Raw genomic sequence first — 27,730 nt, 5'->3', positions numbered from 1 at the left:
AAACAGCCTGGTATATATCAGAATAAGAAAAGTTTGAATTGGTTATGGCAGACTTAATCCTTATCGTGGGTAATTCAGTCATCCTTATCTGCAAAGTTGTTTTGCTTACTGTCCTGCATTTACTCAAAAAGCTTTTCCAGCACAGACTTCTACAGTATCTCACACTATAAAATCTTTACATCTTGAAGACTTCAATTGTAATATATATGGATTTAACCCAGCTCCATTTGGATTCACTAAAACTCATTTTCATCAGACAGCTGTAAAACGAAATGAGTTTGGTGGTCTGCACTGTAGACTTTATTGAATGATAATACTTACCACAAGTAGCAAGAGGTTGCTTAGAAAGGCCATAAAAACACTCCTAACAATTTTAAATTACTGCATACTCTATCAAAATAAGGCATGACAGAAAGCTAATCTACTAATGGCTGAGAGAAAGATGAGCAACTTCGTTCTGTTTCTGTGCTCACTTACTTATTGTCAGTGAGGTATTTGTTTTTGCTGAGCTTAAACTTATTATTAAAAATGACATTTAAGTGGCACGTTTTAATGCTCAGAGACACACAATTCTTCCTTTAGAAGATTTGGCTTGAGGTTTTTAATAACTACTTTCATAAAGAAATCAAGATGGAAAGTGTGTAAATGGTATTTCTAGCAAGATTTTAGCTGAATCTAAATTTCTTGCTGTGGGAGAGTAGAGTTTGGGACACAAACATGGAATATGGAAAGGAAAATTTCAGGAAGCTCTCTGGAGAGCAGATCTTGTTGCTTTAGTTTTCAAAAGGAAAGTTGATTCATACTTTTCTGAATATTAAGGTTTTCTCTAGTGCTAAAATTTTGGACAGTTGATGAATAATGCTGCCCAAAGTATTCACAGATAATGCCCTTTCTCACTATTTTCAAGGCCTTTGCAGTCCTCAATCTCAATCCCTTCTGCAGCATAGATAAAATACCACCTGTGTGTCCTGCCAGATAAACTGAGGCACTGGGGCCTCTGGAGGAGTGGGGTGTTTGATTCAGCATCGTCTCGAGAGTTAACCAGGAAAACAGCAAAGAAATTAATTTGACAAAGAATGAAAAAGAAAAACAGAAAGCAAAAAGGTATGTAAAAGCAGAGCAGTACCATTTCCATGTAATTCAGAAGGGCACCTTTGTTTTCATGCCAGATTGTAAACAGTTCTTCCTCCAAAGGAAACTTTTCACATCCTACCTCCACGGTAACTTCAAAGCAATTTGTGTGAAGGTAATTAAAATCTGCCATACCTACAGGTTTAAAAAGAAAGAGGACAGCTCATGAACAGCCATGTAGCTTTTAGCTGGAGCTTTGTTGCTGCAGTCAGCTGAATGCTGTTCCCATGGGTGTGGCTTATTATACTGTAAAAAGTGCTTGCAAATATACAAAAAGTGTTCAACAAATTCAGAATTCCATAACTTGTTTCAACGATAAGAGCTAATGACAATGACACTCCTTTCAGGCAAAAAACCATAATTTTATATTATTCACCTGGCCAAGAAGTAGCAATAGAACAATAAAGATTGGTTAATCACAATAACTGTATAATCAACTGTATCAGAGGTGATTGCCAAGGGTCACCAGAACAGAAATGACCTTTTGCCATTATTATGTTCAAAATTGTTTCTGTACCAAAGACATTGGATTTAATTTTGGGAAGAAAGTAAGCCAAAGAGATCTAAACCTAATTCTCACACATGCCCTAAAGCATTCCAAATGTCTAGTTTCAACATAATTATTTGGGCATCCAGCTGAGTCCCATTGGAAAACACAAGTGAAGCGCTGCTGAAAATTTATGAACACTGATATTTTATCCATGTCAGTATTGAAGGAATTCTAAAGAAAACAAAATACTATTATTGGGGAAATCAAATTAACAGCAGAAGCACAAATGAACTGGATGTTTTCCCTGAAAAAAGAATTTATTTAAACAGATGAGAAAGCAGCACATGCATTGTCTACAAGATGGATTCAGACTCATGAGGCTAAGGAATGAGAGTATAGAATTAAGAATTTACTTCTACATGTCAGATTTGAAAATAAAAATATTATATTATATGGTATAACAAATTTGACCCTTGCATAACTTGTTAATTTTCCTCAAGTCCCATTGGGGTTGAATGCATCCCATGTTATCTGCATAAAAACATTACTAACATAGATTTTACTACTTAAATCCCCTAAAAATTATGTTTTGCATGGGTAGGACCTTAACCAAACTGAAATGAATAAAACCATTTTGTTCAAACCCTGGTGTCTTATAAAGGTCACATAGAGGTTTTACCTCACTTGATATGATGGTAAAGTGGTTTTACCTCCAGTGAAGCTGTACCACTCAGCACCATTTATAATACCTCCACGTTTCACAAAATTCCCACCACAGCGGAGCTCAGACCGGTCTGAGATGACAGGGTGTGCATCTGCATAGGCTTTAGCCAGCATCTTGAACACCTGTAACAGACATGATTGGAATATGTTTGCTTTTACAAACTGAAAACTTTGCCATTGCTGTTATTAATTATTGCTGTTGTCAGTCCAGACAATGAGCCACCCTGTGTCCTCGAGACTGAAGGAGGGGATGAACTGCTCTACAAGGAAGTTTTGCTTGTTGCTAAGAAATTTTGATTTGTCTTCTTCTCTAGAGTTCTCTTCAATCCAATATATTTATCCAGGGACAACATATTAAATAACAGCGGATTTTTTGTTACTTGGCTTCAATCTACCACCTGGGGCAAGAGCAAAGGACATTTTTGGTTGTACTTCAAGTCCCAGGTTTTAAAGTTGAAATTTAGGCCTTTTTTATGTTTTGTTTTAGTTTTTGATTTTTTTTACCCTTCACCCCAACTAAATCTTCACACTGAACGCTGCTGTTTAAAATAGTCAGTGCCAATTTGCTTTGCACTTATCACTCACACAGGAAAACCTGCCAGTTTGATCTCAGAGAGAGCTCCTTCTGTGTGGGGCAGAAACCATTCCAAAAAGTGAATGATAGGATGTGATGATGCAGGATGTCACCACTGATTTCCAAAGAGTGTTGACACTGATGAAGAGCAGAGCAGTCACCATGCAGAAAGGAACAGTGGCAGAACATGTAGTGAAGACAGAAGAAAGAGCAGTTATCTGAAGAAACCATTTATTTGAATCATGTTCCTGCCCTTCTTCTCCAATAGTTATTCCAACTTTGTATAAAAATCCTCCCTCCCCTTTTTGTCTATTTGGACCTTATCTGCTAAGACTCTCAGATTTCAACACTGAAATTACAGCAGTTATCAGGTGCTACTTGATACTACTATTCATCATCATGAGTTTCATTCCATATTGCTTAAGACAGTGTGTGCAAGAAGTTTGGTGGCTAAAATCCTAGTTTTAGAAGTGATCCTAAAGCTTTATCCTAGTGTTGTCATCAAGGATACAGACCCAAATGACCAAGCATACAACATTGATTGATATTTGTGATTGTTTCTAATAATCACATGGCTGAGCCAATTATGGGATCAGGTAGGCGAGCAAAGAAAGGTGGAAAGACAGTTTAATGTAAGTGTAGACACATTGCTGAAATACTTCTGATGACCAGAAACTAAAAATTTAGACTTAATATACAATGCTTTTGCAACTCCCTAATGTTTCTATGTGTTTAAATATTGCTCAGACCAGAAAATTGTGTTCTTCAAAGTTTTGCTGAAAAGAAATAGATGTTAATTATATAGGTTAAGAAGAACTTTCACTGCCAATAGTTCAGTGCCAGGCACAATATCTTTAATTTCTACAGGAATTTGGGTCCCAGTTCTGAATGTTCCATGGAAGGTATTTGATAGAAAGTTTAGAAGGTGCCTATGTGAGTTACAAAGACATCTGCAGATGTCCTATTTCCAGTGACCAAGCCTCCTCTTGTTTCACACCAAGAGGCATAAGGCTTTTGTCTGGCCAATAGTTCAAGTGAAGGAAGGCCAGTGGTAGTGAGAAGAGGAAAAAAGTTCCTGGATAACAATACATTTGTTATCACTTAGAAGCAAGTGATTTTTAGGTATAATATAGAGGAACAAAAAGGGGAAAAACAGAGGAATCCTTGTGACTTTGGCAGTGTGAGGTTTCACTCAGTAAAGTGAGGTCAGTGCTGTTACCTCAGCCAGCACTTTTACCCCACTGACCATCACAGGTTGGGTTTTTCAGGGGGAGGGAAGGGAGTATTTCAGTTCACCAAAGGGAGTGAACTTGACTTGGTGTGGACCTTTGTGCTCTGGTAAGCAGAGTCATCAATTCAGTTTCTTGTTAAAAAAAAAAAAGTTAAAACATCCATCTCCACAAACCCCGAAATATGGGAAAGTTTTTAGGTGGGCTGAACCACATGCAAGAATATGAGTGTAAGGACATGGTCCAGCTTTGAGACTCCTTGCTCTCAGCCAGTACTGCCCCAGGATGTGGTGCAGGCCAAAAAGAGACTTGAAATCTGCATCATCTTGGAGCAGAGGAGAGGATCCTTGTGCTTCCATGCATGCACCATGATGGACACGGGGAGGTGGAAGCACAGATGCTTTTTCAAATAGGGAAATGTGGTTTGAATATATTTCCCAAAATTTGATTTTTTTAATATCTGGCTTTCATCTGCTCTGCAGCATTTCACCCTGGTCTGCAAGTTTCCCCTTGCAGAGCAAATGTAGCAGATCAGCATTCAGAACAATGGTTATGGCCAATGTATGGCAGATAACCAAACTGCTGTATTTTGGGATGAAGGTTCCCTGACAACAGCAGCTGTATTCACATTACTTAAATGCAGATCACTTCACTGGTGCAGTTTTATATATATCTGTGAAAAATTTCAAGTGATGCTAGCAGGGCTGTTAAAGTTTCTTGTGCTGAGTAATTTGAAAAATCGGTTTTTCACTGAAGACATCCCCAGCCCTCCCCTGCATGTTCTAAACTTCCAGATTTGCAGCCAAATTCCCAGATTTCGCAGTCACAGACTATGCAGCAGTCACCTGTATAGGGTTCCCTGTCCCTGTGCTGCAAGCCAGGAGTGCCATTAGGGTTTGTCCAGCTGTGCACTACACCGGGATAGAGACCTTGTCTGTGTGGCTGCATACTTCCACTCAAAATACACGTGCTGTGCCTGAGTGGAAATGATAGAAGTACTGCTGTACTTCCATTCCAGGGGTGAACTGCTTGATAAAGCACACATGGCAATATGCCTTCACCACCTCTGCATAGGATAGCCCTAGCCCAGGCAGTGGGATGTAAAAGCACAATTTGATGATTTCCCCCAGTCCTCAGCAAGAGGTTCTGCAGCTTGCATTAGCACCCAACAGATATTTCTTACACAGGCTTGTTGCTGTGCAGTGCCTGGTTAATTATACTGCTAAATCATTTTCATACACACATAGTCATTAGGCATTGTACAGCTCAGAAGAAATGGATTGATACAGAAAATGTTTAACAACCATACATCTTTAATATGTGTTAGTGAGAACTGCCATTTCAGAAGATGTCAGCCTAGAGATATGCTCAAAGATAAAGGATGCTTCAAGTCAAAGATCAACTTCTGACTATTTTCAACTGTTCTTTGTTTATATAAAGAACCACTATTCTTCAGAGGCCACAGACATTTTTAGCTCAGCTAGAAGGCTGAAAAGCTAGCTGTTCTCCTGGTGGGCATGTCAGCAATGAATACTAGATTGAGGAAACCAAAGGGAAATAGGAAAGATGGCAAAAAATTTCACAGAAGATTTACAGTGAGTCCCAAATGAGGAACTTTCCAGGGACAAGAGGGGGAAACCAATCCCATTCATCTGACCTGGAATAAATGTTACAAGGCTGCCACCATATGGCAACAAGTCTTTTTTTCCCCTCACTCCTTATGGATTCCACAGGAAAATAACACTGCTGGTCAGGCTCGTTCCTTTTCTTCTGGAAACCACTGGTAAAAATATCACAGCCTACTCCCTTTAAAAATTAAAACCTGGATTTTCCTAATCTGTGCTTTATGAAACCTTATCTGGCCTCACAAAAGATAGGTCAATCTTTCCAGACTAAGCTGATAGAGTATTAACAATCCTATATTTGAAAGTACATTAAGTAAGTGTATAAATTAAAGTCACACAATATTCTGAGTTGGTAGGAATCCACAAGGATCATCAAGTTCAAATCTTAAGTGAAAGGCCTCTTTGAGAATTGAGCACTTGACCTTGGCATTATTAGCATCAGCTCTACCCAAATGAGCTGTATCATGTTGTATACATACATACATATATACATATTTATATATATATACACACACTTGGGTTATGTATATAAATATGTTATTTATACATATTTAATACATAAATGCATACATATACCCACATATGTACATGATCTAAATTAATTAAAGTTTGTTATTTATTAAAAGTAAATGTTTCCATAGTTTCACAAATGGAATCAACATCCTGCAAAAGCAACATTACCTTCTCATCAGGTGTAGGAGAGAACATTTTTTCTTCCATAGGATGCCTTGAATAGTCATAAGGATAGGTCACCACCAGCTCACCCCCATGCAGGCTGGCAGAGAGCACAAATGGGATAGACCTCAACCACTTCATGACTGCTTTTGTCTCAGGGGCCACCTGAAATCCAGGAGAGAAAAAAAAAAAAAAAAAAAAGCTGTGACTAGCCATGCAATTCCAAGGGTAAAAAAAACACAATTCCAAAGGGATTTGGTCCTCTGCAGGATGAAGCCCCATGGAGAAGAGACTGTGTCAAAAAGAGAATGTTGAAGCTCTTTGGCTCTTCCAGCCTAAAAGATACTGGGGGAAGAAAATCAGTTTTCTCCAGGGAATGGATGATACACATTGTTCACTGTGGAAAAACTGGAACAAAAAAGGGAAAAGAACATTTGACAGAAGAAGAAACTTTTCATTACAGTGACATTTTCAGATGATGATGGCAGTACTTTAGGCTGGAAAACTTGTGGCATTTATCACTACTTACCTAACTCCCTATCTAATTTCATTTCTGAATCAGCAGGATTGACTTTGAATTGATAAACTGGAATAGGGGGACAAATTTGCAATTCTCATCACTTGTTGAAAAGCATTTGCTATCCTTAGGTGCAGGTTAATCTGTAAATAAACGAAAACTAATATGTCTAAAGCACAGCAATGCCTGCAGTTTGCCTGCAGTGAACTGTGGCAGATAAGTCACCAAATGCAGGTGTTTTTGACAGTCCCCCCTCAGTAACAGCGGCCAAGGGAGAGGGCAGCAGACTCCAGGAGATGTTCAGGCAGCCGGCATGCAGGAGGCTCCTTCACCCCGTTTCTGAGTGATTTCCGGGACCTGCTCCGGTGTTCGTTCATTCTTAGGGATAACAGTGGCATCTGGTGGCCGGTCCCTGCAAGCCCAGACTGACGCCAGTGCCCTGGAGAGCTGAGGTTCCTTTCCTGGCAGCTGGGGGAAATTACCTGGGGAAAGCCTGAGGAGGGCACAGGCTGCTTATCTGGACCCCGCACCACTGCAGGTATGCGGGTTTCATAAAAATGAGATATACCTGTGATGATGAAGTTAATCCAGCATCTATTTAGGGCTGCTTTAGAGATTGCTTATCAGCCTTTGCTTTGACTCAGCTGTCAGAAAACCAGGCAGCCAGGGCTCCAGAGCACTAGTGACTAACAGTGTGCAGGGAAAAAACATCCAAAACAAACAAGAAAAAAACTACCAACCAACTGAATAAAGCCCCTAAAGACCTATATACTTGTGTTTCAACAATAGTAATTCCTGTTTTCTTTGGATCAGTCCCTAATCTACTGTTGTTAAAAAACCTTTGGGGATCTACAAACCCAGGTGTGGAGCACAGAAAAACACTGTGAAGGTGCACAATACATGTATTATAGTTCCATCAACGAGGCAGAAAGCCAGGGAAAAAGCCATGTCTAAACATAGCTTTACTGGAATGATTTAAGAAGATATTGCCCTGTCTGCTCCTGACCAAAGTAGGAGATTACTTCCCTATAGATGCCATGGTTTTTAAATTAGTCCTTCTAGTGTTTGGGTTCCCTTAAAATGCCCTTCTGTAGCTATTGAGATAAATGCTACTCTGTTGATTTCAACTTTGGCATTTTAAAGAGGCAATTTAAAAAATGGGATGTAACAGGTAAAGTCTGATCAACTAAGGAACACAGAATGCACTTTCCACACCAGAAGCCTAATCAAAGTTTTTTTACATAATATGGAAGATTAAATACAGAGTTTCCAGGAAGGGCATGACATGGAAAAAAAAATTATTAAAAAATGCAGATAAAGGGCACTCCAAAAGGAAAGGACTTTTAGCAGTCTCACACACCCACTCACACAATACAGAAGTGGGAGAAGAAAGCAGCCCCCAGGCTTCCTGACAAGAAACATGTCAGTGTCTAAAGAATGCTATCTGCACCAAAGGATTTGTTTTTCTGGCCTTTGCACAGTGCCCTGGGATGAGCTGATCATGACCTTTATCCCAGCAGTGCTTTGGACTGAACCTGCCACTTCCATCTGCACCCTGGAAGTTCATCCTCTGAGCCCATCTCTTCTGAAGAGAAGACCCCAGAGGGCTTGTAAGAGGCTGTGTCACTGCCTGCCCCATGGACTGGGCAGTTTGGGAGTTTCTCAGGGTGGTTGGGCACCTGGAACAAGCTCACACCTTCCAAGTCCATAGCACCAGCCCTTCTGAGGAGGTTGCTGTCCCAAAATCCCATCAGCTCCCTGCCCTTCTGCAGCTGCCCCAGCTCCTGCTGCTCAGCCAGAGAGGCCATGCCTGACACAGCATCAGCCCTGCTTTCAAACTGCAGCCTTGGGCCTTGACAGGATTTCTAAGTTGCTTCTGCAATTCAGTGAACAAGGGTAAAAAACACACAATTTTATTTGAGAGCTCCTGGCTTCAGTCCTTCAGCCTGATCAGCCAACTGGCTAAGCAGATACCTGCATAAGCCCCAAGACAGTGCTGTCTCACAGAGCCAGTGTCTTGCTGAAGTGAATTTTGTGAAAAACCAGGACTTTCAATGACACTATTTTTATGCTAATAACATTTCAGTGACATGAAATTAGTATATTCTGGTTCAGCTCCACTGCATGATAGCAGGTGTTATCTCTGCCACTCTGGCCTTTGACTTTTCCTTTAATGTGGGTTTTGTGGAGTGTAATTTTTTTTTCCACCAGAGCTTTTGCTTTTAAGTTAGATGAGATAAATTTTAAAGTATCCATCTCACAAGAACAATTCAGAGCACAACTAGAAAACAGGGAAATTATTTCTGCATGAGCACAGAGAAGAGCTACTACCCTTTCTAAACCTGAATCTCATTTCTTCAATTATACTGCAATTAGTCACTGTCTCCATGGCTTTCAAAGATTTTTTTTCTCCCTTTAAAAAGCAGCCAGACTAATTTTCTTAAAGAGTATGCCAGCCTCCACTGGCATAGACTTCCGAATTCTGTTTGAACCAAGACAATTGAGCTATACTTGAGATGTAGCCTGAGGTCTGTCTGTCTGAGCCCTCAGACCACTTATTACAATCATTCATAAAAGAGGGGAACAAAACACTCTGAATGATGCCAGGCTTTTGGGGAGCAGGAGCCCTGGCTGAGAGCTCACTTTCTGCTTCCTGATCTTTACACAATGCCCTGCAGCACTCAGGTAATTACTTTAATAAGGCAGGTAACAAACACTGTTAAGTAAATGAAAGAGGAGAGGCTGGTGTTGAAACATTCAACCTAATGCTCCTGCATGCACAAAGCACCACTGAAAGAGCCATGGGCTCATCTGCCTGACAAAACTGAAGGTCAAAACTGAAGGGACAGCTGATTTGGCAGTCCCATGGTACCAATCAGCAGAGGAGACACAGGGCTGGGAGAGCACTTTCTGCCAGGTTTGTGAACCATAGGAAACTACAGTCAGAAAGGAGATTTTGTGGTGCCACTAAGGCCACAGGCCTGGTTCCCTCATATGTTCTGTAAAGCATGTGGATTTGGAGATGTTTTTAGTGTAGTTTATGTGAGGACCAGCTTTGGGGCCAGGAGAGCACCTACAAGTTCCCTGAGTTTTGGTATTCTGAGGGGTACCTTGGATGACCATCTTATTTCTTCTTTAAAAACAAAAGCTTTTCAGGAGAAGTGACGTATTTGTAACCCCAGGTTACAAACCCACTGAAGCAGAGGTGGGGTGGTGGTGTGCCAAGGCTGTCCCTCCCTTGTCTGTGACAGATAACCCAGGGTGATGCTGCAGCTGGGGCAGAGCTGTGGTGGTAGCTGTGAGAGCACTGTTGGGCTGCCTCCACCCTTCCCTCTGTAAGCTGCTACGATGTTACACAGTGTTAAAGAAAGATAAATACATGGTTGTAAAGATGGCTTCTGCAAGTGGCTGCCTGCCACTACCACCTCTCTCACAGGTCAGCAGAAGAACCAGGGCAGAAGCAGGACTTGGAGAGGGAGGAGGTTAGAGCTGGAAATGCAGAGTTACAGGGACAAGCTCACAGTTTGCACCTGGCACTGGCAAAAAAATGGGGGTCAAAGACAGGTTTGTCCTTCCTCAGTGCTGCCTAGGTCCTCAACCCATCACCTCTGTACAGAGAGAGAGAGGGAGCACATGGCTGAAGAAAGATCTCCATCCTTTCCTTCCCATGTTGGAGCAGGGGAAGGTACTCCCTCAGATGGAAGGAGTACCACAGATAATGTGGGATGAACTGACCACAGCCCCCATTTCCAGTTCCTCTGCACCACAGTGGGGAAGCAGGTATGGAATTCAGGTGCAAAATTAAGCCTAGGAAGATGGCAAAGGTGGGGGCAAAGTGTTTTTAAGATTTCTCATTATTCTACTCTGATTTGACTCATAATAAATAAAATAGATATGAATAATTTTCCTCAAGTTGAGTCTGGTTTGCTTCTGATGTTAATTAGTGACTAATCTCTCCCTGTCTTTATCTTGACCAATGAACTTTCAGTTATATTTTCTGTCCCCTGTCCATCTGAGGAGGAGAGTGATAGAGTGGCTTTGGTGGGCACCTGGCATCCCACTAGGGAAACTCACCACAGGGATAAATCAAAATCTCTCTGAATTTTTTTTTTTCCCTCTCAGTTATTTTCATTTGGCCTCAGGGTCTGTTCCACAGCTCTCAACCTTTCTTTACCATCTGAGGCTTTGAACTCCACTTACATTTACACAGCTTGCTGTTATCTGTTATTATTCAGTCATAAGTTGAAAACTTCTAAGCTTGTGCCAGAAATTCAGTGCCATAATCTGCAGAAATTCAATGCCATAATCTGGAATCTGTGATTACATGCAAAAATAAACTACTTGAGCTTAATTAGGGCAGAAATTAGTGGTCTAATACACTGCATTACTGAGCCTCTTACAGCCTTGGGTCTTCATCTGCACATTATCTTGATGAAGTGAGGTGCTTTTATCTAGATTTTAGTACTGTGAAATGGGGTACCAGAACACTGGGGTAGCATCAGGGATGCCTTTGGGATTCAGACCTGGCTTTACATAAGACCACCTGCAGCAGAGTAGGAACATGGAGTATGATCTCTCAAATCTTCTGCTGACACCAGATGAAGCAATCCTGTTCCCCACCTGTCTGAGGCTTTGTGCCAGCAAAAAATATTGAATCAGAATATAATTAGTTTAAAGTAGAAGAAAAGCAGAGCTCCCAATATCTGAACTACTGATTTAGCTTCCCGTGATTCTTCTTTCAAGGGCAGCTAAGGTCCACTTAGAGTTGTGCTGGGGGCTGCTGGTCTGCCAGCAACACAGGTAGGGCTGAGCTTTGCACTCCTGACATAACATCACACAGAGCTTAGTGATGATGACTGTGAGGCCCTGTAGTGCTGCCTCCATCCTGCTCTGACCTCTGCAGCAGCAACTTTCCCTCCCAGCACCTCTGCAGCTCAACTGGCTGTTTCCACTGCTCCATATGGTTACAGTCATTTATAAACATCCTCTCTTAATGGAAGATGACACCACACAGCTTTACATGCAGCCTTGGTACATTTTCTGTGGCAGAAACTCCTATTGCATCAGACCTGTGCAGGGCTTGGTGTAATGACAACCAAATCCACAAAGGCTTTAACAGGCACCACAGTTTAAAGCACTAATGATGAATTATTACACACTTGTGACCCCCTCATAACAGTCATTATTCTTAATCTAAACCAGCAAAGTTCAAATTGTCCACAAATTTTCCAAATTATTTGTGACACCTGCCTCTTTGGCCAGACCTACACCATGATTTTCATGCCAATTCTGAGCCTGTCCACTTCAGTCCTACTTATAAAATCTGATTACAAGCAAATAACTTGAGAACAAGCAATCTCAGTCTCTTAACTCCTGAGTTGCTCTGCAGTAGAAATGATTTATAAAATGTGTAATTCATACCTTACCCCACCAGTAGGACTGTGGAATGGGGATGTGGTCCAGACGGGCCCCACGAATCCCAGCTCTTCTGTAAGCCTCAGATGTCAAATCTGGGAAATTTCTGTTCAGGTCCAAGTTCTGAGCTGTCTGTCGGCCGATGACCCATCCATTGTAACCAGCCCCCTATTTTGTCACACAGAAGCCAATTTCAGAATAACTCCCTGTCTCAAAATAGCACTTTGTGGAAATTGATTAATCAAAGGGAAGTTTTAAAAGAAATAAACTGAAAATGTCTGTACTGTTAAAAAACCCACGCTTATTAATTAATCACATTTTGTCCCATGAATATTAATGCACTAACTAGCATTCAGGAAGTGTTTCACTCACCAGTGATGTGACTCATGAGAGGAACACAGGAGCCTCTTGCTCAGAGCAGCATGCAGAGTCGGTTAGAGGAGAAAAAGAAAATACAGCTGATGCCCCAAGACAGGATGAGGCAGAGTGCAATAACCCCAGACTCATACAATGGACAGAGCTCACCACATGAGCAAAAACAGAGAAAAAAGGTCTAATTTCATGCTAGTGGTGGTAGAGAAAACAGAGAGGGGGAAATGAGAATGTCAGGTAACAAATAATAGAATCTTAGTTTTCACAGGTCTCCATCAGACATGAGCTGATCTCTGAAAACTGCCATCCATTATGAAACTTTGACAGTACAGAAAACATTCACATTTCATTATGCCTACAGATTTAAAAGAGGGGGAACATGAGTATGTTATTAGACTGCATTTCCTTATAAAACAATGTAAGTCATTATAGTGAGTCAGGCATTTTGTTCTAGAACTGATAGCAGAGAGTGCTAAGTGTGTGAAAAAGTAACACAGTCATTCCTACATCATCACATGCAGGCAGCAAAACTGACAAATATGGCTCTGATTTCCTCTTAGTTCTGTTCACATCATCTTTGGAAAGCAATGCACCACCAATGCTACCTGGGATTCTGGCAGTCAATTATTAGTGTTCCCCCTTTACATGACATCCCCTCCCAGTTTGTTCTTTCCCATGGAGAATTATAGAAACACGAAGGCCTGAACATCTCCTTATAATAAAACTTTTACCTCTTCTGCAGCCAGTTCATAGCCATCAGGATTGAGTGAGGGCAGGAGATGAATTCTGGTGTTGTTGATCAGGGCCTGGATGCGAGGGTTCCCAAGAAGATATTCTGAGCACAGATACTGTGCAAGGTATATCAGCAGCTCCTTCCCCACAACTTCATTTCCGTGCATGTTGCCAATGTACTTAAATTCTGGCTTGACTGTGGAATGTCAAATAATGAGATGCTTTAATTTGATTATACATGAGTGGCTTCCAAAATCAGACTAATCCAGTTTGCTTACTGATTAGTCAAAGTTTTATTTACGCTAAATACATGCACAGGTTCCTGCAAACAGCACAGCAGTTCTAGGTGAGTTTCTCTCCATTAAACATCAGTTCAGCAACAGTTTAAGTAGTGTGAAATAAAGTTAACTCCAAACTATTAGGATTCCATACCATAAGAGGTGATCATTGCTCTGAGCTTTTGCTAGAGTCATCATTAATTGTGTGCAAAGGATGCTGAAAACAAAAACATCAAGCCATGGCTGGGGAGGAACAAAACACAACTCTGGCACTCTGACCTACCTTGGGGGGCTTCAATGCCTTATTTTGTCACAGATCCTAGAAACCACCTGCAGATATGTAATATATTACCCCTTTATTTAGGAAAGAAGTTGGGTTATGCATAAAAAGGGGCTTTCAGGCTAAATAGCCCTGGAATAAGCCCATTAGAAACACATAACTTTGCAATTCCCTGTAGTTATTCTCTCAATTTCCATCCTTCCTTAGAGACTAATGGAAAGTAGAAAATAGGTGCACTTTGGAGACATCCTTTCCTGTCTGTCCCTTCATCTTTGTCTTTGATCCTGGCCAGCCATGAGCACTAGACACTGGAGGGAGCTTGGCACAGAGCTATTATGCCACTTGCTCAGGCTGGTAAAATCTCCAGCTCTGGACCTATTTCTACCTCCTTTTATGGTGTCCCGAGCAGCATAAAGCAATAGATTTAGAGAAAAATGCTAGGAAATGTGTTAAACTACCATCTTTTATCATGCCATATCACAGTTTTCATTTAAAAGTCTGATCATAGGCTTTGTGTTTTCCTAGAAAATGGAGTACAAGATTAAAAAGACACCTGCAACTTATTATCTTTGAAAAAGAGACAAAGGGTGATAGGCAAGGAAAATGTAACATAGATCTTTGCTCTGTTAATGACATCTACTGGGACCTGATTAAGTTTAAAGGCACCTCAAAATACCTCTAGACCACACAGGGCAGCACAGCTGAGAGTAAACAAAGTGACCAGTCTTTTCTGTCCTCTCTGAGTCCCCTCTGTGGGCAGCACAGCACACAGAGGACACAGCAGTCTGACCTGAGACCATAATCTCAATAAAGTATTAGGTCAGATGTAGTTCAGTTCAGCCACACTGCTGAGGCTATGCTGATGCTGGAACTCTTCTGATGAGAAGCAATCTGAGGCTCTCAGCAATGGCCATAGCAATCCACCAAATCTAGACAAGTATAATTTTTGACCTGGGAGCTGGTAACTGGAAAACAATACCTAATTCTGCCCTACAAAGTTATCTGCTTTGTGAAGAATTTAAAACACTTAAAAATCTGGCCCTTGCTCTCTTAGTGACAAAACTACAAAATAGAGATTTGTAGAGTTCCCCTCTACAGAAAATTCGTGAGGACTCATGTCCTAATTTATATATTAGCACCTATAAATGGTATAATAACATCTGTTCAGGGGCTATGATAACATAAATTCCAGTTATCACCAACTGACAGGTATAGTACTGACTGAATCTCTGTTCAGGTGGATTGTTTTCTGTGCTGAATCATCCCTTTTTAGTGTCAATGTCCTTCTCTATCTGAGGTCTTCTCAGAAGATTTGTGTATTTTAGGATGTGTAGGAGAGTGAGGAAGTGGTAGATGATACGGAGGGCAAGTCAATGTATCCCAAATTTGTGCATTGGGCACAAATAAATAACAGTGATATCACTGCAACCAAATACACAGTGATACAAGGAACAGCATTACCAAGTATGGTCCTGCACAGAGAGAGCCCATAACAGTAAGAAATTACTGCTGGGTTGTAATTGCTACAAGGAATCATCAGCTATCGGTGCAACTCAGGAACCCAAGGGAGGAGAAATATTTTGGAGTCAAGGCTTTTTACAGTTTAGGAGATGTCCCAGTAACAGGGCCTGTTTTCACTTGGATAATCTGCTCTCCCCTGCAGCAGCACTGATCAAACTCACGCAGTTCGTGGTGTCCAGGCTTGGTTGAAAACTCAATCACAAAAAGATCCTTCCCCTCAAAGCTGCGGCCGATGCTGTAAGTGGTGGCAATGTGGGAGCACCTCGAGGCTGTCTTCTTCAGCGTGCTCACCATTTGGGAATAGGAGTGGTGTTTGAACTGAATAAAAGTTGCTGGCAAGTCTGAAGGCAAATCTTCCTCAGCATCTACTTCTCCTGCAATGAAAAATCATAACAGTGTTTAAAACCATAGTGCTCAGAGGATTGTAAGGAAACCTGCACTTTTTCTCAAATTATCTTTATAAGTAAAAGAATCATAGAAAATAAAGCTGCAATCAAAACCTTAAATGTATGTGGTACATCCTACACTTTATTGTGACATGTTTTTTTTTTAATTCCACTAATGCATATGCACACTAACAAATATTTGTGCAATCTCCCGTTAAATTTGACCTTTGGCATGCTAGCTCACTTCAGTAACAAATTGTGCAGATTTTTCCCTTTAAATTTGGTGAATCTTTTTTTTAATGAGATTCATCTATCTTCAGCTATCTATATCTTCATCCAAACAAAAATCTGTGACAATCATTAATGAGAATATTTTAATGAGCTGTTAAGCTTGACAGGTAGTCATAGATTTATAAGTGCACTAAAGTTTCAGTTTTTAAGTAAAATATTTCAAATATATAGACAGCTATCACACAGGACAGGGATTATCTAAATGCATCCAAATATCTTGCTCTGAGCTGCCTGTCCTGATGCTCTTTTTAAATGAGGGGGAGAAATAGATACTTCTTCAGCACAGTTTAATTAAGTCTTTAAAAGAGGTTGAGCAAAATTAATGACACATTAGAGATCTCTACAAAGACAGCAGGCTGACACGACAAGCGAAGAGGTTGTGTGCCATGGATAAGTCAAGCTGAGTGAGACAAGACCCTCTCCATGCAGACAAGGTGTGCCAGCAGACCGACCCTTCCTTCCTTCCTTCCTTCCTTCCTTCCTTCCTTCCTTCCTTCCTTCCTTCCTTCCTTCCTTCCTTCCTTCCTTCCTTCCTTCCTTCCTTCCTTCCTTCCTTCCTTCCTTCCTTCCTTCCTTCCTTCCTTCCTTCCTTCCTTCCTTCCTTCCTTCCTTCCTTCCTTCCTTCCTTCCTTCCTTCCTTCCTTCCTTCCTTCCTTCCTTCCTTCCTTCCTTCCTTCCTTCCTTCCTTCCTTCCTTCCTTCCTTCCTTCCTTCCTTCCTTCCTTCCTTCCTTCCTTCCTTCCTTCCTTCCTTCCTTCCTTCCTTCCTTCCTTCCTTCCTTCCTTCCTTCCTTCCTTCCTTCCCTCCCTGTCTCCCTCCCTCCCTCCCTGTCTCCCTCCCTGTCTCCCTCCCTGTCTCCCTCCCTGTCTCCCTCACCTCTCAGCTTGGCCAGTGGGTCAAAGCATCCCTCTTCCTCCCCAGCGAAGAAGCGGTCACAGTCCAAGAAGTAGGGCCAGGCCATGTCTATTGCATCAAAGGCAGGGAGGCAATTCTTTTTGAGGTTTTCACAGACGTGCCTGCAGGGCTTTATGACTTTGTCCTTTTCACACTGTGGGGCCAGCACTGAGCAGCCCAGGAGCCTCAGGTCGGGGTTGCATTCCCCCTGGAGCAGGTTGTGCAGCACGCTGATGAGCAGGTACTCAGAGCTGTACTCAATCACTTCTCGAGACTTCTGATCCAGAAAGTTGGGATACACCATTTGAGTGTAGGCAACATCAGTACAAGAACTCAGGGCAATATCCACGCACTTTGCTATGAAAAGGAGGTGAACACAGGAAAAATAACTTTCTTCACTGATATTCTGAGTAGACAAAGAGAACATAACAAATACCGTGTCAAATGAACTTATTTCTTTAGCTGTCAAGTAGGCTGGGAATAGTTTGCAAACTGAACTGCATGTTTAAAACCACTTATAGAAAGATGATGAGAAGCATGCTTAGTTCTGGAGATATAAGTTGAGCTTAGAAATTTGACCAGAGAATTACTAAGAGAAAGGTGGGAATTTGCTGGTGAGAAAAACTTAGATTCCTGAATAAAAGTGTATTTGTGATATGACTCTCTCCCCGCCCTTGAATAGTCATATGGATTCCCTGAGTAGGCGTGAGATCCTATAGGTTTTCTTCTTTAGTGGGGAATGTACCATGAAGTTACCTCTTTTCTCTGCTTGGCCCCACAAAATTTGTAGAGTTTAATATCTCTGAAATTACAGACCCTCCACGAAGTTTGATTGAAATTGCCCAGAAATAAAAAGTCATTCTGGTGCTTAACTCACAGGCAAGCAGACCCATAATATGATTACATGTATATTCTCATAAACCCAATACATTTTAATGAATCGGGTTAGGAGGTCTTAGGAAAGATAAGTGTTGATAAGACCCTCAATCCACTTAGAAGTGGAAAAGAGTAATAGAAAGACATCTCTTCATAAAATTACTGGCTGTTAAAGTAATGGGTCTACATTTGAGTGTCCTTCTCTTGGTAATGATTCTGGCTGGTAAGAAACACTGTTGTCACAGCAGCAAAATACTGCACTGCATGAAAGAGCACATTTTTCTTGTGAGCAAGCCCACCGTAGCACCAAAATGAGTATACTTATCAGGAAATTATGAAGGAATACTTATGGTTTTGAGGTTCTCCAAGAACAGCAAGACACTTCATACCTTTCTGTACAGTTTGACATTGACCTGTAAATTAAGAGGAAAAGAAAAATCATTACAGAGTGGGTACACATGGTTCCTCCTTTGTGTTAAGAGTTGTCTGATCTGGTATCTGCTGCAGCTCAGACTGAGCCATACCAGCCATACCAGGAACAAGCACATATTCCCAGCAGGCACATATCACAGAATCACAAAATAGGCTGAGTTGAGAAACCCCATTGCCCCTCATCCACACACAGTTAGGTGCCTAGGAAATTTCACTAATCAAAACCTAGGTATTTTTTAATCTGGTTAGTCTAAAAATCCATATGAGTCCTGTACATATCAAGGTGTTTTATCAATCTCCTCTAAAAGATATGTTTGTCCCTTGTAATGCCGTGGATACCTTTCATGTTAAAGCAATTCAGCATTTGGTAGATATGAGGGGACTTCATTCATTCCTCATCCTACTTAATTGTATCTCTAGCAGTTGGGTTTTGTCACACTTTTAATAATATCTTAAAGCTAATTATTTCCCTCCCCAACTATTCTCACAGGAAAGCTTTTCCAAAAGATCACTCTTCTAACGACCAGAAATTGCCTTTTAATTTCCTGTTTAAAAGTAATTGTGGCCAGTTTATTTCCATTGTTGTTGTGCCAGCATTGTCCTTTAGCTTAAGTAGCTCTCTCATTCCCTGGTGCATTCCTTCACACTGTGTTAGCAAAGAGCCAACAGATCTCCTCTGCCTTCTGTTTACTGGGTCAAATAAATGATGCTCTCTTGATTTTGAAGGAGCATGGTTTGGTGACCATCAATTGGTCATCAGTTGCTTCTTTTGCTCCTGTAGCCAATAATTCTGTCCTGTCCTTCTCCAATACTGGCAGCTAAAGAAACATTTCTGCCAAGGTATTTGAGCTGGTTTCACCAGTGCCTCATAGGAGCTAAATCACTCTGTGCCAGCCTGAACACCACCAGGTTCACCCTTCTTGAGGTGTACTGGGGATCTCTTCTGTTGCTATTTCTTCTTGCTCTCACTGGGGGGACGGGCATCCCAGCTTCTTGGTCAGTAAATTGAGCATTTATCCTCACAAGACCAAATTAATTACGTTTTCCTTTTTTCCTGCTAAAGAGGTTAAACTTCTACTCCCGGCATATTTGTTTAAACGTAATCATCTGCATATGTGTTGCTAATGAGTTGATCATTCTTAAGCCAAAATAAAGTCATTGTAATGAGAACAAAATTAACCCTGGGATTTTATATTGGAGGGAGACATTTAATTGGAAATCAGTCTGGTTCTATATTATGGATTGTAATTGAACCACATTACCTCATAAAATAAATGAGGCATCAGAACTAGCAGAAGTAGCCCATCCCCAACACCAACAAGTTCTGTTAAGCAGCAAGCTAGAAAAAATTATATCCATACAAACTCCTTTCCTGGCTCAGTACATTATGATAATTGCATTAAATAATACCTGGTTCATCAACAGTGATGAATCCATTATAGGATTTCATTGTTTCCCCTAGCTAGACACAATCCCCTCTGTGAGTTAGTTATTAAGGTCAAGGCATTTCTAAAAAAGCTTCATCTCAGCCAGATACTGCATACAGTGCTACATCTGGGGATAATCAAGGAATAGCATTTCGTACAATGCCAGTTCGGAGAGAGAAAGAAATGATCTCTTGTTCCAGCAATTAATCCTGCTGATAAAATTGGATGTTACTGCCCCCTGAATCTGGATGGTCTTATATACTAACATCAACACACTCACATTTGAGAGACCTTGGACACAAGTCTGGAGCCAGCCAAACATTCCTTACAGAGGGGAAAATGTAGTGTGGGGAGGACTGGCTTGAGTTTAGCCACGTCCCAACGAGGGGAGTAACAGTGACACTATCTCCATTTATCACCAGGGTTATTAGCAATGAATCCCCTTTGTTACCTTGAGGGGTGGATGAGAAATATTTTACACCTTTTTTTTCCTCTTCTGAGCAGAAAATTAATGTATTGTAGCTATTATTTTAGATTAGAGGGTTGTATGTGCTGAGCACAGTTCTTTGTGGGGTATTTGGGGAGTATGAATGGTCTTTCTACAGCTGCTCACATTTCCTCAAAGGTAAGAGGTATTTCCCCCTCTGCTGGCTCCAGGACCAACCTACAAATGTCCTGTTAGTTTCTGTCTCTGACCTGCAATGATCAAATAATGAAACTGAGGCACACACAGTCTCCCCAAATACTTTGACTGTGCAGGAGTGCTATTAGCCATCAGTCAGTTTGAGATGTGGCATAGCCCTGTTCTCAATGCATCTCAGAATTCTGCCTATTCAGCTGGGGCAAAAAGGTGTTCTGGCAACACACAGGAGCAAGCAGAGGAAACCAAAGGGAAAATGCAGCAGGCAGGGTCTGGAGGTGGTGCTGCCTCTGCCTGCCCCAGCTCCCCAAGCAGCAGCAGACTTACTGCCTTCAGCTGATGCCTCTTTCTGCCCAGCTGGCCAGGAGAGGCATCAGGAAGCAATGGATAGCTGATGGAAGAGATGTGAAATTCCACTGATATGCTGTCCCAGGGTTCACCTGAGGACTGGCTCCTTTTGTGAACAGGAGGAGATGGTAGCACAGGAAAGGGAAAGACAGCTCTGGTTTCAGACTGTGCTACATGTCATCCACACTTTGATATTTTTATTATATCTATATAGGGAGAGGAAATCTATTAAGCAACATGGCCAGTGCTCATTAACAAAGATGCTGACTGAAGAGGATAAATCTATTTTTTAGATGAGGTACCAAATCCATATAAATCTTTTCCATTGCAACTGAAATCATTCATCTCAGTATGTAATAAGCAGAGGTAATTCTGCAACACCTCTGCTTAGTGGGTAAAGCTTTTCCACTACCTGTGATCCAGGATCCCCCTTACAAACTCAAAGCTACCAAGACTCACTCACTGATTAGCAAAAGCAGCTCCTTGCTGCTGGATCCTAAACCTGGATCTGTCACCCTGTTCTTCTAAGTTCTTCTAAGCTTTCTGATGTTCTTGTAATGAACTTTCTCATACACTTTTCTCTAAATAATTATTGTTTTGCAATCTTTTCTGGAGAAGGAGAAATTTGATGGACTGATGGTTTGTCCAGTGTCATTGGAGAGGTGGCACTGTCATCCTCCAAGCCACTGTCACTTTTGAAAATCTATAAATGCTGGAGTCAGAAATTAAACGTCCTTCTTTTTACTTTGGAGATTCCAGTGTCCGCGTAGTTTTGTTTCGTGTCCTATAGTGACATGGATCTAAACCTACATCTAGATCTAAGCTAAAATTAGATTTAAGCCTCACACTATTGCAGCATACTGTGGCATTTTCTCTCTGTCTCTCCTTATTAAAGACATCCCCATCTCCATGATGGGGAGAGGTGGCCATTCTTCTGGCCACCTCTCCCCATCATGCAAGCTGCTGTATGACCCATGTATACATATAAACATGACCCATGTATATATATAAACACCCAGGACTGAAACAGCTTGAGATTGCAGGTCATCAGGAGTCAGTATACATAAATCAAGAGAGAAAAGGTCTGGTTTATACCAAACCTTGCTTTATAGCCAGCCTTAAATATGTGTGCTGATGTGGTGTTTGGACCTTCCCAGTGTTTCCTAACACCAATGCTTACATATGTTTTGGAGGGTGCAGCTCTGCAGGGGCCAAGGATAATTCTGCAGAATGTGTGCTTACATAAATAAGTGTGGATACACGTAGCTGGGCCAGAGCCTGCCTGCCTGGAGAGCCAGCAGCAGGAAGCTCCCAAGGCCAGCTCCAGGCTGCAGCTGTACGATCTGTTCCTGCAACCTTGCACCCACTGGCCTGGGTCTGCACAGAGAAATCACCAGAAAATCCCCATCCCTGCCCATGACAGCTCATTTTCTCTAAGCTCTGGCAATGCCAGAAGAGTTCAGCCACTCCTTTCTTCATTTTCATAAGAGAAATGACAGGGGCTGATATACAAAGAGTTTCTCAGGTTTCCCAATTCACTTGGCAGGCTTCAATTGCTGCTTCTTCTGTGCTTGAAAGAATCCAAAATTTTTCAATTTTTTTGTGTAAAGGTTTCCCTGGGCTCAAAGGAAGACAGTGTCACCTCCTCTCAAAGTCCCATCCACCGACAGGTTGGTACAGAGGGACCTTTTTCTTCCTGACCCAGAACAGCCTTTTCAATTTTTTATGTTTATTTTTGTACTCTAACTATTCCACTAGAGCTACAAAAGTCCTTTCAGTAGCACAGCTTCTATTTAAGATTATGGATAAAATAGCTTATTGAAGAGGAGAAAAGCCATTTCAAGCTTTCTGAGCTCTCTCTATAAAATACGCTTCTGGTTTTAATTTGCAAAGGCAAGCTTGAAAATCTACAATGCAGCACATACATATTTTACTGCCAAGCTTACATTTTTTCCCCTTGATGACTCAGCACCAAAGGAAGAAAGCTGCTGTGATTAACCCTAACCCAGACAACAGAGCTCAACAGCTACTTCTAGTACCATGGGCTGGCCAGTTGCCTTTTCAAGAGCAAAGCCAACAGGAGACTTGTGCAATTGATGATCTGGAATAAGCCCAAGGGCAAGTTTTAATCTGAAATATCTAAGTCATCCAGTGAGGCAGATGGGTGGGGGGGGGGGGTGTTGGTCAGTACAGATCAAAATAGATCAGATAATTTATATTGCAAAGACCAGCATACACCCTCACAGCTTTCTGGACTTCTTATAAATCTTTTATAAACTAGAAGAACATATGTATTCATTTTAGTCTGTTTATAGTGAACGCCTCCACTTTACACTTCCAAACAAAGCAGTTCAGTTCCTTATCACATTACTATTACTCTCCTGGCTGTTTCACATGGTTCAAGTCAGTCTTTCAGTGATATTTTGCCTTTTTCACTAAAGAGACAAAACTTAGTATCAGTAGAAAGATACAAACACGGGAAAAGCACTCAAATGGCAAAGCATAACCTTCCAGAGCAGCTCCTAGCTACAGCAAAAAGACCAAGGGCAGGACAAGATCCATTATATAACACTTAAATGGATCAGAAACATCAGGAGAAGGGTGTGGAAGAAGTGGAGATGTAAGGGGACTAGGGGCAGAGTAATGAGAGAGCTGAGCAGCTCAGGCAGGGGGAAAATGATTGAGCAGAAAGCCCAGAAGAAAGGGCAGCCACACACCCAAGGCACACATGCAGAGGCAGAAGTGGGGAAGATTCCCAGCCACAGAGAAGAAATTCCAGGAAAGCTGGAGGAGAGAGGAGTGCTTGAAATAAGCAGCCACGTGGTTCACTCTATTTTCTGAATACATCAAATGTTTTGTGAGAAGAGGACTGAATAGATGTTATTAACCCTCCAGTAATTGCAGTAACTGCCTGGGGGAGGGATGTGTTCAAAACAGGGAGAAGCAGTACCTAAGAGCTCTGTGCAGCCCTCCTTTAACCCTGCTCCCTCATTTGAAGAAGCCTGAAAGCACCTGAAAGAGATTAATGCCTCCTCTGCCTTTATTTTGCAGAGCAAGATCACAGCAGGAAGATCCAAGCCAGTGTTCATTGCCTATCACCCTCCTTTCTAACCCACCTGCTGCCTGGCATTTGGTTAAACATCCATTTTTATTGAATTACTGAAGGTGTGCCCACAGCTGACACTGCAATGACACTGCAATCAGCTCTTTTGGGATTGTTTCTCTCTCAGGACTGCTCTGGAGCCAGTGAGAAGGTGCTGCAGCTTTTCCATGGGTGATGTAAGGTCACAGCCTGCAGACCACAGGTCAAAATCTGTGCAGATGCACACCAAGACCTGCCACATGGCAAGGGCACAAAGACAGCCTTAGTGGGCACCCTTGTTTCTAGTTCAGATGTAACTTAAACATGTCTGCAGTTGTAGGTGGTGCCTAAAAGAACTGATGAAGAGTATTTCTATCTGTCTGTCTGTCTCCACCACTGCCTCGGTGCCTCTAGTGACTCTGATATCACCCCAGCTGTGTCTCTGGCTGGTAAGTGCTGCTCCAAGGAGTCCTTCAGGAGTTGAAAATCCTGAATATAAACACAGTTCCCTAACCAAAACCTACTAAATGCCTTTTTCTGACCTCAGTTGAGATATTTTCCAAGTTGCAAGGGAAAAATTACCCACTGGGAGAACAAAATGCAACAAAGGTGATGACAACAAAGTGGGCCAGCAGTTGCCAAATTGGTTGAAGGTTTAGTCAGCTTCACATGTGACAGGGCTGCTGCTGAACAAGGATTTCCTGTGCACCAGGATGGTCTGGAGACACAGGGAAATCATCTCTCAGGGTCTGGTCAGTGAAGGAAGAGGAAAAAAGCTCAAATCTGGGGGATGAGGCATTAAAATCAGCTGGGGTAAGAAAGTGGAATAGGTCAGGAATTCTCTACAACTATCACCTAAAGGATCATTTTTTTTTTTGCCAGGTTGCCTGGTGAAGGATGAAAACACCTATCAATCAGGTAATCTGGGTCTGTGATGCCCCCATAGCTTTACTTTGTGACCATGCACTCCTTACAGCTCAGTTCCCATGGTTTAAGGATGCAGTACTCTCCAAGTGCTTTGGCCAACAACCTACCACAGTTAAAAGCTTTCCTTTAAGCAAGCCCAACTCTGTTGAATGCCATGGGACAAAGGATCATGTCTGAAAAATTGAGGGCTTTATCTTTTCTGCCACAATCTTTCCAAAACATTTGCCAGAATATCATCCCATCCTCTTTAAACAGTGAATCCATCCCCCTAGATCAACTCTGTCTTTTCTTTAGTTTAGAAGTATGAGGACTATTATAATTAACACCACATTTGATTCTTCTGTAAGTAGAGTTTTAACCAAATGTGGTACTTTTATGTTACAAAAGATTGACAGTTAATTTAACAACCTTGACTTAAATCTGTGCTTTAATATCGTATTGTCTCTTAGATAAATGTATCCTATTATAACCCTAAAAATTGGGTGTCAATTATATCAGTGGAGTTACAAGAGTATAAATTAAGGGATTGAAATTTCAGCTTTATTTTTTAAGTGGACAAAGTAACCTCAAGTCCTAAATTCCACTGATCTGTGACAGATGCATCTAGCTGTGAGGATTCAGCAGTGATAAAAGCCCTGGGTCATAAAAGCCCAGCAAAGAGACCAGGACGTGGCCCACCAGCCTCAAACACCATGCTCACAACATGATAGGTAACTTCTGATGGTACCTCCATGCCCAGCCCTGCATCAGGCAATAACACATGACATTCATCCAGCATTTGGCCCAGGCTTCAGAAGGGATTGGCTCTCACAAGGCACCAGCAGCCCAAAGGGGACCATGGCAGCTGTCAGCCAGCGAGCATCCTCAAACACTGTGACTGTGTGAAGGGAGAGGTATTGTCTAGAAATGTTATAGGAGATCAACCATTAGTGTTATTAAGTCTTGCTAAAAGCCTAGCTGTGACTAAGAGCAGTGGGGTTTTGTTCAAGTTTTGACTATGTATGCACACCCCCACACTTTAAAGATGTCTGTACAAGTATTCTGAAGAAAACTTTGCCTTCAGATTAAAATCATGTATAAATCATTTCAGCAGTATAAGGAGATACCTGTGTATTTTATTTTCAATATAAACTTTTCCCTCATAAGTGTCTGTTTCTGATCCCATTTCCTATGTTAAAAGGAGCTGAAGGCCAGTGTTGCTAAAATAATAATTGTGTAGAAATCCTAGAGCCACTGGCAGGAATTCAGCAGAGCTCACATGATTCAGTGATGACAACTGGCTTCACAAAGAGCAGGAATTTCTCATCTTGTGAGTGAGCATGATGCAGATGCTAGTTGTGCATTTTTTTGTTTTGACACAACTTGGACACATCCATCTCAGGTCCAGCCAGTGAGATTCCTGCAGCCTGGGCTTTCCCACACGTGGCAGCACAGTCCTGTGGCCATGCTCCATGTCAGCACCTGCCAGTGCCAGCCACAGCAGGATAAGGGACCACCCCACCGGGGCAGGGGGAAGACCCCAGCCCACTGCCAGGTCACTCAGTGCAAGCACAGGAGCAGCAGCAGCTGGAGAGGCTCTGCCTCTGTGTGTGCACAGGTTTCAGCAGGAAACCAACATGAGAAACATCCACAGCAGGTGAACGAATTTGCTCAGGTCTCATGGACTGGGGCCAGTGTGAAGGTCATAGGAGGAAATAACTTCCCCATTTTTTTTGCCTTTTGCTTAGCAAAAGCTGTGGCACATTGCGGAGTTTGGAGCTGCAAAGAAGAGAGGAAAGGTATAACATCTCTATGTGAACACACTTTTTCTGTCAGTCTTATTTAGTGTTATAGCTCAGAGAAGAGCCAGTGGCACAAAATCTGTCCTGGGCTCCAGAATATATACTGTAATTGTCCCCTGCTCCCTGCCCTGGTGGTTTCTCCCTCCTCATCTCTCTTCCTTGTACCTCCCCACTCTCTCATGTCCACTGGCTAGAAGAGGCCAGAGATCCTCAGGATGGGACAATGTCTGTCTCAGGAGAAAGCCAAAATGATGAAAACAACAAGGTGTTTGGAAGAGGAGGAGACCCACAAGTGACAGGTGTACCAACCTGTCACACTGGCTGAGAGAGCACTCTGGCTGCTCTCCTACCTCCACAGCTTCAGGTTAAACAGCGCCACTCCTCTGGACAGGAGAGTAGGAGGCTCAGGGGGACCTTCTCCTTCTCTACAACTGCCTGGAGAGGGGTTGTAGTGAGGCTGGGGTCAGTCTCCTCCCAGGTAACAAGTGAAAGGATGGGAGGAAACAGCCTCATGTTGCTCTAGGGGAAGTTTAAGTTGGATATTAGGAAAGATTTCTTCACAGAAAGGTCGTCAATCTTTGTAGCAGGCTGCCCAGGGGACTGGTTGAGTCAGCATCCCTGGAAGGATTTAGAAGATGTGTAAATGTGCTGCCCAGGGACCTGGTGTGGCGCTGAACCTGGCAGTGCTGGGCTCATGGTTTAACTCGAGGATCACAGCGGCCGTTTCCAGTAGCAATTCCATGGCTCCATCTGCCAGGCTGTGCCCCTGCCCGAACACCCTTCAGGCGCTGGGGCAGGGCGGGGGAGGGCGGCAGAAGGCCCTGGCGGGCGGCAGAAGGCGCGGGCGGGCGGCAGAAGGCGCGGGCGGGCGGCAGAAGGCCCGGGCGGGCGGCAGAAGGCCCCGGCGGGCGGCAGAAGGCCCGGGCGGGCGGCAGAAGGCGCGGGCGGGCGGCAGAAGGGTCGGGCGGGCGGCAGAAGGCCCGGGCGGGCGGCAAAAGGCCCCGGCGGGCGGCAGAAGGGTCGGGCAGCCCCGCTGGCCCTGAGGCGGGCCCGGCCGGTGCCGCCTCAGCCGTGCGGACGGGCCG

At 42.5% G+C, this 27,730-nt stretch overlaps 1 protein-coding gene across 1 annotated transcript in view; it reads right to left on the bottom strand.

Annotated features, from left to right (window-relative positions):
- Positions 1–27,730, bottom strand: part of CPZ (carboxypeptidase Z) — a 34,557-nt gene that overhangs the window by 3,916 nt on the left and 2,911 nt on the right. The window contains exons 2-9 of the mRNA XM_036382244.2: positions 18,398–18,421; positions 17,115–17,489; positions 15,724–15,936; positions 13,483–13,679; positions 12,386–12,547; positions 6,454–6,612; positions 2,332–2,467; positions 1,127–1,266 (exon numbers count right to left, since the gene is read on the bottom strand). Of these exons, the coding sequence (XP_036238137.1) occupies positions 1,127–1,266; positions 2,332–2,467; positions 6,454–6,612; positions 12,386–12,547; positions 13,483–13,679; positions 15,724–15,936; positions 17,115–17,489; positions 18,398–18,421 (1,406 nt within the window). The remainder of the gene's footprint in view (positions 1–1,126; positions 1,267–2,331; positions 2,468–6,453; positions 6,613–12,385; positions 12,548–13,482; positions 13,680–15,723; positions 15,937–17,114; positions 17,490–18,397; positions 18,422–27,730) is intronic.

This window comes from Molothrus ater, chromosome 4 (genome assembly GCF_012460135.2).
Source record: "Molothrus ater isolate BHLD 08-10-18 breed brown headed cowbird chromosome 4, BPBGC_Mater_1.1, whole genome shotgun sequence".
Classification (NCBI taxonomy): Eukaryota; Metazoa; Chordata; class Aves; order Passeriformes; family Icteridae; genus Molothrus; species Molothrus ater.
The sequence above is the reverse complement of the archived record's forward strand: the minus strand, read 5'-3'. Positions and strand labels throughout refer to the sequence as shown.